The 12,231-nt window shown below is 33.5% G+C and overlaps 1 protein-coding gene across 5 annotated transcripts in view; it reads left to right on the top strand.

Annotated features, from left to right (window-relative positions):
* Positions 1-1,555: 1,555 nt before the first annotated feature.
* slc15a4 (solute carrier family 15 member 4) overlaps positions 1,556-12,231 on the top strand; it is a 148,258-nt gene continuing 137,582 nt past the window's right edge. For 4 of the 5 annotated variants that reach the window (XR_015496937.1, XR_015496938.1, XR_015496939.1 and 1 more), the window contains exons 1-3: positions 1,576-1,737; positions 1,987-2,610; positions 11,571-11,863. Coding sequence is in view for 1 of the 5 variants with exons in the window: in NM_001320529.2 (NP_001307458.1) it covers positions 2,038-2,610; positions 11,571-11,863 (866 nt within the window). In the remaining 4 variants the exon portion in view is untranslated. 5 annotated transcript variants of the gene reach the window in all.

Below are 12,231 nucleotides of genomic sequence, written 5' to 3'. Positions count from 1 at the left end.
TTTATACTAGTACAGTAGTTCTAAGTAACAACATGCATAACTCATCTATATGTTTAATAGTTCTGAAGTCAGTTCCCATGAGAGAGAGGAGCTGTGAAAGAGGGACATGCTGACTTTCACACAGTGTTATCATGCCACAGCAAATTGCCACTGGCACTTCCTTATAGTACAGACCGTTTGAAATTGAGTTCATGAATTTCATACATTTTAATGGGTCGGAATGAGAAAGGAGGGCTAAAGTTGAGAATGTTTTATTCACCTCTTGATCCTTCCAAATCTGTCAGCTACATAAAACAGAGGAGCTCTTGGAAGGCTTGTGCCCGTGTGTGATCTGACATGATTGACACTCAAACACTTTTTCTAAAGTTAATTTATGAGTTCAACAGTTCATTTTTCATAAGAATAATTTAAAATGAACTGGGTCAGCACAACCTTAATGACTAATAAGGAAATTGCAGAGCCATGCATTTTTAATGCAAAAATTATTATTTTTAGAATGTCTTTTGCTGAGTATTATAACATTAACAGGCAAATAGAATAAATACTTTATAATGTTAATTTATAGATACATGCTGATGTACAACAACGATAAAATAAAATAAACAAACACCAGGAGCAAAAAAACAGATGAGAATTTAATCTATAAGCTATTTAATATCAGATAGCTAACATTTTGTTGTGTAAATTAATAATTTTACTCTCTAATTAATTTTTTTTATATTATAGGCTATTAAATGAATTATATAGCTTGTATATTGCATTATTTATATTTTCTCTTTTATTTAGTCTAGCTTTTGAAAACTGTTGTTTAGAAAATGTTGTGTTTATGTCAAGATTTATTATTTTTCATGTTATTATTCATTCATTCATTTTCTTTTCGGCTTAGTCCCTTTATTAATCTGGGGTCGCCACAGCGGAATGAAGCACCAACTTATCCAGCATATGTTTTATGCAGCCGAAGCCTTTCCAGCTGCAACCCATCAGTAGGAAATTCACATTATTATTTATGTCAGTATATCAAACAGTTTTATAGATATTTTAGGCGTATGAAAATGAATCACATTAAGGCATATTTAGGCATTTGAAAAATAATTTAGTTTCAAAATATTTATAAGTGTTGATGATGCTTAGGCTGATACAACTATATATTATATATATTATTCAAACGTAGGCTACAATTGTGTATCCAATAATATGCAGCAAAAACTACTTACTCAGCATTACAAAAACTTGATATGATAAGAGTGCTATTCTCTCTAATATTCTCGATTTCTTCTGTTTTTAGATGCATATGAAAGCATTTTATAAAAAGGGGAAGTGTATGTGCAGAATTGACTGGCTGCAAAACCAGCCAATCGAATAAACTTCTTTTTCTCATTTATCCAATCAGCACTGGCTTTTGGCTCGCTGTCAGGTTGATTTACGACGGAATCTTCACTTTGTATATAAATGGATCAACCTGATACTCCACACAAGACTCGCTAGAGTCCCGCTCAGATGGTATTGAGATCTGCTGAATGCGCTGCGGGCGCGTCACTTTGACGCTTATGAGTGAACCGGGTGTCACGCGGTAGTATTGTGACTGGCTGTTTACTCTCAGAGCAGACAGCTAAACTTCATATCGCCAGGCTTTTATGATTTTTAAGGTAACATCTGTTTTATAAAATGTATCCGGAGACATAAGCACGTCGCGGGCTGAGCAGCTAAATGTGGTGCAGTGCTGAGTGTTCAACAACGGTATGTTTACGCAAATATTTTGTTAGCATGTTTACTAACTAAACTATGGAAGTTGCTGACAACATGCCATGGACTGTCATTGCCTTGTGGTTGTTTAAAATATCTCATAAAGTTATTAATTTCAGTAACCGAAATACATGAGAACCCTGTCGTGATTTGTTTCCCGAATTTCCCTTATTGCGTCAGAGTGTTTAGTTTGTTAGCTATCACGTGCTGTAAAAATAATCGCTTTTTTGTTGTGTTGTTTAGGTTTGGATTTTGGGCAGCTGACCTCCTCTTGAGAAACAAGAATATCAAAGCATGGCTGGCAGAGATGTAAACGAGAGCTCTCCTCTTTTGGAAAACTCAGTGACTTCAACCAGATCAGAGTCAGTGTTCAATGGCAGGAGACTGGCATGTGCTGCCATCCTGCTGGCAGAGTCTTTGGAAAGAATGGCCTTCTATGGCATCACCTCAAACCTGGTGCTCTTCCTCAACAGCAGCCCCTTCTATTGGGAGGGCACTTTGGCCAGCCAGGGTCCCTTGATCTTCATGGGAGTTACTTATTTGATATCTCCTTTTGGTGGCTGGCTGGCAGATGCGTACCTTGGCAAATTCTTAACCATAGCCTTGAGTTTGGGCCTTTACTTGCTCGGGATGCTGCTTTTCCCTTTTGTGGCCAGTGATAATACTAGGAACTATCTGTGTGGAGAGGAGATGGCATTTCCAGTGCAGCCAGCGGAGTGTTTTCCTGAAAATGGGACAGTCCCTGCTAATGTGACCTGCGTCAATCGTCCGTCGTACTGCAGGCCTGCGATCTACAGTGGTCTGGTGCTGGTGGCCCTTGGAGTGGGAGCTGTCAAATCAAATATCACTCCATTCGGGGCAGATCAGGTAATGCAGGGGTGTAAGAGTTGAATTTTGGGGGCCCTCAGAGGGCAGCAACGGAGTCTTAGTGGGTCTGTTGAAAAGTTCGAGAACATATTAGTAAAATAATGTAATAATAGAAAGCAGAATAGACTAATAGTATGGAAAAAAATGGTATGATTAAATAAAGAAAACAAACTTATATTGGCAAGAAAAACATAATATATTTAACAGTGTATTCAAAATTGTTATCAAAATTGAAAATTGACACACAAGGTTTATCTAGAATTGATTTGAGACTCATTTCATAACTATTTTTTATGTCAGATAAACTGTCCTCCAATCATTTATGCACAAAAACTCAAGTGGTTTCATGATAATTTAATAAAAAAGGTTCAGTTTATATAAAAAAAGACTATATAAATATATTATTTATATAAAAATTATCTATAATAAATGCATAATATTTTAAAGTTGGATGCATGTCTTGAAATGATAAAATTATTATTAATAATAATAATAATAATAGTAACAATCTATAAGATTTTTATTAATTAACATGTTTAATTATGCAAAATCATTCTTCAATGTAATCATAACAGGAGTAAAAAAGTTTTTGTGAAAAAAAAAAAAATCTAACTTATTTCTTAGGGTTACCAAAAGTTTTATTAAACTGCTAAGACATTTCAAGAAATGTCATGATCACAATTAACTGGACATGTTTTTTTGTTTTTTGTTTCACAATTTTTTTTTTTAAAATGTACCCAAAGATGCATTTAAAATAATATAAATCACATAAATAAACAAAATTTAAATAAATGCATACAAATACAAATTATTGTATAGACCATTTTCTGGGATGTAAACAAAAACAGTGGTCTTAATACATATATTTAATTTCTGTAGCTTTCGAGAATCCAAAAAGAGCCACATATTGATAAACAATAAATAAATGTTATGACAGCTGTTTTAACATTAAGTTATGATTGAATTGTCTTTTGTTACAGTTATGAAATAGTTTGATAACAAGCAGGAAATGTTAATGGACGAATGACATGATCACATTTAAATTGTCTATAGGTTGCTACTTAGGCCAAAGTGTTAAAATGTGCACCAGGATGGTCATATTCTGAGGTGTGTATGTGTGTGTTCTATAAAATATTGAAACTCCTGAGGGACTAAACAGAAATCACTACAAATGGAGAGATGTCTAAACTTTGAGTAGGTTTAGATCTCAGGGGCACAACCTGGGATTGATTCTCAAAGCAATATTTTCGACAATGTCTGGTTTTTATGAAACTCTAAATGATATTATTAAGACCTTTGACATGTTTGCTGGTGTTTGTTCAATAACATTCCTTCAGAAGCTTTGAGATAACCCTGCCTGGTTCTGTCTGTGGAAGTTGATGCTTTTGTAGTTTTAGAGAGTTTGTGGTGTATTGCCTTTCTTGAGATTTTTAAGGATCAGGTGTTGTTTTCTGTGCTTTTTTAGAGCAGTTTAAAAAATGTATTGGTTGGTCAGATCTATACAAATACATCAGGGCTGATGGTTATATATAGATAAACATATAAAGATGCAGGAAGTATCTTGCTGTAAAAGTCATGTTGATAATCTACACTTTATTTAAAGGAGGATGTTGGGCATTGTAATTTTTTATTTGGCCCACCACCCCATCTGAGAATGGTGGAGAGGGTTGATGTAAATGCCTTCAACAGAGATCGTCTTTTCTAATTTAACGTAACCTTTTTTTTCTTTTTTTAAATACTGAGCTACAAAAAAGCAAACTGAAATTAAATGTTTCAATTAAATGTAAACGAATCCGACTTAAAAATGTAAATACTGTCACTCAACGGATAGAGGTCTGCAAGAGACATGGGCGAGCAAATCAATACAAAAACTAGTGTAATTTCTTTCTATTATAAACAATGTTTTGTTTTTAATGTAATAAGATCATAAAAAATGTAAAAACTTATACTGTCTTAGTTAAGAAAGCAATGTTTTCTAATTATTGTTTATATTATTAAACAAATCAGGAAATTACCCATGGCAACCATATTTAGCTTTGGCCCACTAGCCTTAATAAAGTTGGTTTTTGGCCCTTCATAAGAAAATTTTGGGTACCCTTGAAGTCATACAAACAAAAAGGATTTTGTGTACAAAAATAAGAGATATGTATTTAAATATTTAGATAGATAGATAGATAGATAGATAGTCATTAATATGTTATGATGTCATAGTTTTTAAATTATATATGATATGATAGATTTTTTTAAGCTTCGGTCTCCTATTTCTTATGCTTTATAATTAAAATAATTACTTAATAATTAAAGGCCTTAAAAAGTATTAAATTGTTTATTATTTTAGTTTAGTTGTTTGCTACAGTTTGCCTGGATTTAATCTCCAAATATTGAAGTGCTGTGTAGTTTACGAAATCAATAAAATCCTGCTAGATTTGACTTCATGCTGCATCGTTTTCTGCAATAACCAAGGCAACACCGTTATTCCAGCTGTTCTGTAGGCGCCACCTGTTGGAAGAGAGCTAACTACATGTAGTCCTTTGTGTGTAGCATCTTTAAACGTAAAATCACTTAAGATTGTTCAGCCTGTGCTTGTTCTTCATTCCCACCCTTCTGAATTAAATCGCATTGGTGAGTTGTCCCAAGCTAAGACTCTTTAATTATGCTTTTTTATTTAGTAAATATACCTTTTGTTAAAATGTTGCCAATGTTACCGGTTGAAATCTAAAGGGGCTATACGCTTAAAATGTATGGAAGAGTCTTGAAAATGTCTTGGGTATTGAAATTAACTCTATGCTGTACTGTATATCCCCTCATAGAGAAAAAAAATACATATAGATTCTTGTAAAATAGGAGTGAATAAATGAATTTTAAGGTTTTTTATTTTACTCAACATTATCATTTGTTTTAGCATACTACATACAAATGTGGGTCAATTGCTGGACCTTTTAACTGTTTCCTTTACCAACTGAGACCACATCTGACAGTCATGGAAAAAAAGCTTTGCAATATTTCAGTTAAAAAAGCTATACTTAGAAATATGATTTTATTTTTTTCACATTTTTTTTGTCAAAGTTGTCCTTAACTATTGAACAACAGCCATTCTTGTCCTAACTTTGTAAGACATTTTTCATTCACTTTATATGTTGACTGCTGTATATAAAATCACTATTATAAATGTAATTTGCAACAAACACCAAAATGAGATGTTTCATCTCTAAATACTAAATTGAATTACATTTTATCTAACATATAGAGTAGATTTACACATTTGGTTTCTTATTTTGAAGAATGCTTGAGTTACAAATGACAAAATCAAAATGTTTTTTTTTTTTGGAAGCAGAACGGAAGCTTTTTATTTACAGACTTTAATGGAATTGAACAACACCTCTAGACACTTTCACTTCACTTATTTAAAATGGATATGAACATACCACACATTTCTGAGGTACTTTGAGTCTGATTTGGCCTTGTGGGCTGCAAAATGTCTCATGTCACAAGATCGAAATTATTAGGCCTTTTGTTGAAGTGGCTTCGGTGTTCACTGCCAAGGTCTGTTTCTTAGAGTCAGTTAAAACTCAACTGATTCCTGAAAGTTTAATTCGGTATAGAGGCTAGGAGAAATTCAATTAGTATACACTCTCACTATTACATCCAATCAGTTCTTATTTTGCAAAACCATTTTACAATTCATTTCTTCAATTTATGTCAAATTTCACACTTTTACTTGACCTCTTAATGACTTGGGGCTCTGTACAGTAGTATACATAGGGGATGTCCCTGTTATAAGTGAACCATAATTAAGGAAATAATCTGCTGAAGTGTGTGACTAATTACAGAACTTCCTATGATGATTAACAATAACCTTCCGCACTGCTTTTGTTAGCCATGGCATTAACACACAAAATGAAAGTAACAAAAATGTAGGAAGCAAAACTGACATCTGCTTTAGTTGGCTTAACAGTTTGCTTCACTATTTAATTATTATTATTATTATTATTTTCCCCCCCTGTTATCTAGTCTACTAGATTATTTGACAGGCTTAAGTTGTTATCAAAAACCAATGGGTTATTTTGCAAGACTAGCATTTAAATGGGGATGACTTGGATATGGCAGGGTTGGCTTCTGTTGATGGCTGTCTCATCGTATGATCGTCATGTGATTTTTAGATTCAATAAAGAGCTGAATTGCAGGCTGCACCATCTGGGTGTTATTGTGCGCTTCAATCACATTTAAACATAGAGGAACTGAGCAATTTTCTTACAATATATGAGCCATTTTTCTAAAACTAGTGGTCATCTGTCTTATGATTGTTTTTGAGCTACAGTATTCATATACTTGAGAACAAACGCTTGTGCACACAAGCTTGTAAATGCAATTAAATTCCAAACTATAGTTTAATTAAAGTAAGAATGTGGGTGTTGATTGTTCACATGCTTAGTGATGGTACTTTGTAGCTAAATTAGCTAGGAAGATGGTGTTTTTCATGATGTGAATTATGTTAGTTCACTTCAATATTACATGTTTGCCATCATTCAGTTACCCTCAATTTATTTTCCAAGCCATACGACTTTTGTTCATCTTCAAAGCAATGAAAGAAGCTGATGATACACTGGTTCTTCAAAACATCCATATAGAGTTTAGAAAATAAATCCTATTTAAATTCTTGTGAAGACAATTCTTGTGTTTTATATGATGAACATTTTTTTTAATTGAGCTTTTATTACCATGTATGAGCAGCACTGACTAAAAATAGAGTTTAATTATAACTGCGTGGCATGCAAGATAGGGCTGGGCCGATAAACAGTATTATTTTGAATTGCAATAAAATTTAAAGTTAGGCCCATAAATATTGGGACACAATTATAACAATTTTGCCTCTATACACCAACACAATGGATTTGCAATGAAATTGTTACTTTATCTGCTTTAACTGCAGACTGTCAGCTTTAATTTGAGGGTATTTACATCCAAATCAGGTGAACAGTGTAGAAATCACAACACTTTGCAAATGTGCCTCTCACTTGTTAAGGGACCAAAAGTAATTAGACAGAATAATAATCATAAATCAAACTTTCAGTTTTTAATATTTAGGTGCAAATCCTTTGCAGTCAATTACAGCCTGAAGCCTGGAACACAAAAACATCAGCAGACGCTGGGTTACATTCCTGGTGGTGCTCTGCCAGGCCTTGTTCTTGGGCCATTTTCCTTTTAGTTTTGTCTTCAGCATGCTGGATCGGATTGACTGGTCAGGGGATTGACATGGCCATTGTATAACATTTCACTTCTTTCTGTTCAAAAGCTCTTATTCCTTTTACAGTATGCTTTGAGTCATTCCCATACACCTAGAGAGTGTTCTTAAGCTGGCCAACTGTTTGTGGAGGTTGTTTACGTCCACCACAGTTGTTTTTCATGGTCTTCCGGGTCTTTTGGTGTTGCTAAGCTAAATGGTAGGGGATGGCTGATGTGAAACTGACGTTTCGACACAGTGTCAAGATCCCGAAGTGCAAGTGTTTATAGTGGTGTTGTTTAGATAGGATATAGCTGCTGATAAGTCATCAATTTAGCATAATTTTTGTAACACTGTAAAACAATAATTAATATTTTCACAGTACTGTGATGGTTGGTTTTAGGTTTTGGGTATACGTTAAAAAAATACAACGGGAAATTTATTTAATAATATAAATAATTCTTGTTAACTTCTGGCCACAACTGTATCTGATATAGCAACAACCTTGTTTTATGACCAAAACAAGACATATTTATTTAAAAAGTGTTTATTCGGATGTCTGACCAATGTTGAAACAAAACGATACAAGAACAAAGCATTTCAATCTTGATATTAAAGCATTTCAAAATAGGTGCATCAGCCTGGATTCAGACAGACTGTCCCCGCGTGGTAGTCAGGAACTCCAACCGCTCCACTAAATCATTTGAAGGTTCTATCCTGTGTGATTATCCATAGTGGGGTTTAATACCTCGGTTTGCTGAACTGTTCTTTGCTAAATGTTGAGAGTTGAGAGCAACAGATTCCAAATGTAAATAGCACACTTGAAATGAACTCTGGACCCTCTATCTGCTCTTTGTAATTGGGATAATGAGGGGATAACACACACTTGGCCATGGATCAGCTTAGAAGCCAATTACTTTTGGATCCTTAACAAGTGGGAGGCACATAAACTGTAAACTGTTGTAATTCGTACAGCGTTCACCTGATTTTAATGTAAATATCCTCAAATTAAAGCTGTCAGTCTGCAGTTAAAGCAGTTAATTTCATTTTAAATCCATTGGTTGGTGTATAGAGTCAAATATGTTAGAATTGTGTCAATTTCCCAATATTTACAGACCTAATTGTGTGTCAAAAACGATGATAACTCAGTACATTTTTACTCTATTGTTCCTAAGAGCCAATCACACAGCAGAAATGTGCAATAGTTTATAATTGTGTTTATATTAGAGATTTACCAAATGTTTTGTTGCTGAAAATTATTGGTCGAAAATAGGTCAAACTGCGTCACCCAGTATTGATTAGCATGCTTGTTTCACTTTCCCGCCAGCACTATTCACCTTCCAGCATAGTTAGGATACTGTTTTAAAATTGGAAGCATTAAAAACGAGTATAGAAATGTATATATTGTTATCTTTCAATATAAAAAATAATAATCAAGATTAAATTTTTGCCATATCGCCCAGCCCTTAAGCTCTAAAATAATGGTCCAGTAGTTAATGCATTAAATAACATTAAAAAACACTGAAAAATACTAGGGATGCTCAGATTGATCAGCCGATACTCACATTTTATGACTCAGTCAGTACTCGCTAATCTGGCCGATCACATGAACCAGTCGCAGATTTACAAGCCAAGGAAGATGCATTCTAATTTCTAGTTCAAGTATGTACTCCCAACTTTTTCTTGATTGAGGCACGCTGAATTATTCTTCCATCATATGCAATGTTTCCAATTTGCATTGTTAGTAAATTTTCTGACCAAATTTTTATATTTTTTTCTGTAAAGCTGCTTTTGACCATGGCGTGTCCACACTAATTGTTTATAAATGACATGTTTAAAGGATTATATGCAACATCCTTTATTTATTCTCTAGGAAAGAAGAGATCTCCACTTAACTAGCAGACTTTGAGAGAAAATGTGCTTTATGCAATTCTGTATCGGCTGATCACCATGCCAAGTAATCATTACTCTGTATCTGCTTTTAATATCCCTAAAAACAAGTTTAATACATTCATTCATTTTCTTTTCGGCCTAGTCCCTTATTTAATCAGGGGTCGCCACAGCGAAAAGAACCGCCAACTTATCCAGCATATGTTTTAAACAGTGGATACCTGGAGCACGCGGAGAAAACTTATGTGAACACGGGGAGAACATACAAAATCCACACAGAAATGCCAACTGACCAAGCCTGGGCTCAAACCAGCAACCTTCTTGCAGTGAGGTTATTGTGCTACCCACTGCACCATTGTGATGCCCACATTTAATACAGTATTTAATAAACTTTGTTATAATTAGTAAATGAAAATAAAGTCGTTCATTGTTCTTGTAAACTCGTAGTGCATTATTGTTAATAATGCTGTAGTAAATGTAAACTTAGAAAAATGCTGTACAAGTTTTGTTCATTTTGTTTATTATTAGTAAATAAATTAACTTAAGGCAATAACTAATAAAACAACTTATAAAAATATAACTAACTTTTTTTTTTTTTAAAGTGTGACTGACAAACCTCATTTTGTTCTTGCTAAAGCTCAAACATGTGGTGTGACTTAACTGGCAAGGATATCTGAACTTCTGTTACCAAATTCTTAACCAAAGCTTAAATTAAATGTTACCTTAAACAAGTTTAAGTTAAATGTGTCTTTTTGGAAGACAGCAAACAGCTTAATTCTTATTTACTGACCACTTCATGAACGTTTTAACATTTTGGATGAATAATCTATCTTTAAAGGGAGGTTCATAAATCTCTAAGAATATTTTAAAATGTTCGGAAGGTAAGCAATAATTTTATGGGTTCAGAAAAAACATGAATTTTAGTAATTAATGGCTGAATAATAATAATAATAATAAAAAATAAAATTTCACACTTTTTTATTTTAAGGTACAGTTCACACTATTAACAAACCATTAAGACTTTTAGCTTAATAAACTAATTATTATCTGTTTGTTAATAGTAAGGTAGTAGTTGGTTTTAGGTTTTGAGTAGGATTAGTGACGTAAATTTAGATCATACTTCATAAGAACTAATACGCAGTTAATATCTAATTAGTAGACAGATAATAAGTAAGCCCACGGAATATGCACGCAAAGAAGACCACAGATTTTCAGACCATCATTAAGTCTATTTGTTGACTTGTGTAGATGTATGTATTCATTTATTTTTAGCAATTTCAGTAATATTATTGACTAATATTAAAATGTTCAATTGATTTATTTACAATACAGTTTGTAAAGTAATATTTTCTGTCTTTTATAAGATATAATAAATGAAATAATTGCTTTGTTTGCCAAGTAAGTGCATCTAATTGGATTTGCATTGTAAACATTAAACAAAATGTATTATTTTTTATTCCATATATTAGTTATGATACTGCCAAAATCATTCCGCAAAAAATTTGGTGATTTTCTTTCTTTTTTTTTTTTTTTTTCGAAATTCTGCCTAGAAATAACAAAAAATGTCTGCAGATTCTATCTGGCCCTTCTAAATGATGTAAATTATTACTTAAACCAAAGTGTAACCGAATGTCTTGATCTTGTGGTGTACTGGCTTTGCAGAGTAATTGCTCTCTTTGTTTGACATAAACCACTTTCGGTGTGTTGTTATGGAATTTAAACTGATAAAAAGAGAGTTTTTTTTAAAGGGAGTTTTAGCTGTTGCAACAAAATAATAAAGAGAATAAATAAAATAAATAAATGTATGATCAGAAATCCACTAATTTTCTTTTTTTTTATGTTCTTACAGGTGAAAGATCGAGGTCCTGAAGCAACGCGGCGGTTCTTTAACTGGTTCTACTGGTGCATTAATCTTGGAGCGATCTTCTCTCTGGGTGGTATAGCTTACATCCAGCAGAACATTAGCTTCTCTATAGGCTACATCATCCCTGCCGTCTGCCTTGGGGTGTCCCTCATCATCTTTTTTCTGGGCAAAGCGGTTTTCATAACCAAACCTGCAGATGGCAGTGCCTTCAGTGACATGTTTCGGATTCTGGGCTCAGCCCTCTGTGGACGTGGACCGAAAGAACCCAGTCTGCTGAGGTGAGAGCAACATTTATTCACTTATTAAAGGATCAGTTCACCAAAAAAAGTTATTCTGTTATTAATTACTCACCCTCATGTTGTTCCAACCCCATGAGATCGGAAGATGAAGACATTTTAGTTGAAATCTGAATTGATAAATTGGGTCTGATTAATAAAATTTGTGTAGAATCTTTTCTAAAAGTGAACATACACCAGAATATATTTTCATTTATTTATTTATGGATGTGGCTGATATGATTATTTAAAGTGGTTCAATTTAATCAGTATTTAAGTTAATGTTAAGAGTTTTTTTGATCACAACTTTTACCACCTGTTCTGTGTGTATGCCATGTTTATAAATGAGACCGCAGAAAAGGAACTCCATG

This window comes from Danio rerio, chromosome 8 (genome assembly GCF_052040795.2).
Source record: "Danio rerio strain M-AB ecotype USA chromosome 8, GRCz13ab, whole genome shotgun sequence".
Lineage (NCBI taxonomy): Eukaryota > Metazoa > Chordata > Actinopteri > Cypriniformes > Danionidae > Danio > Danio rerio.
This window is presented reverse-complemented; position numbering and strand designations above follow the sequence as displayed.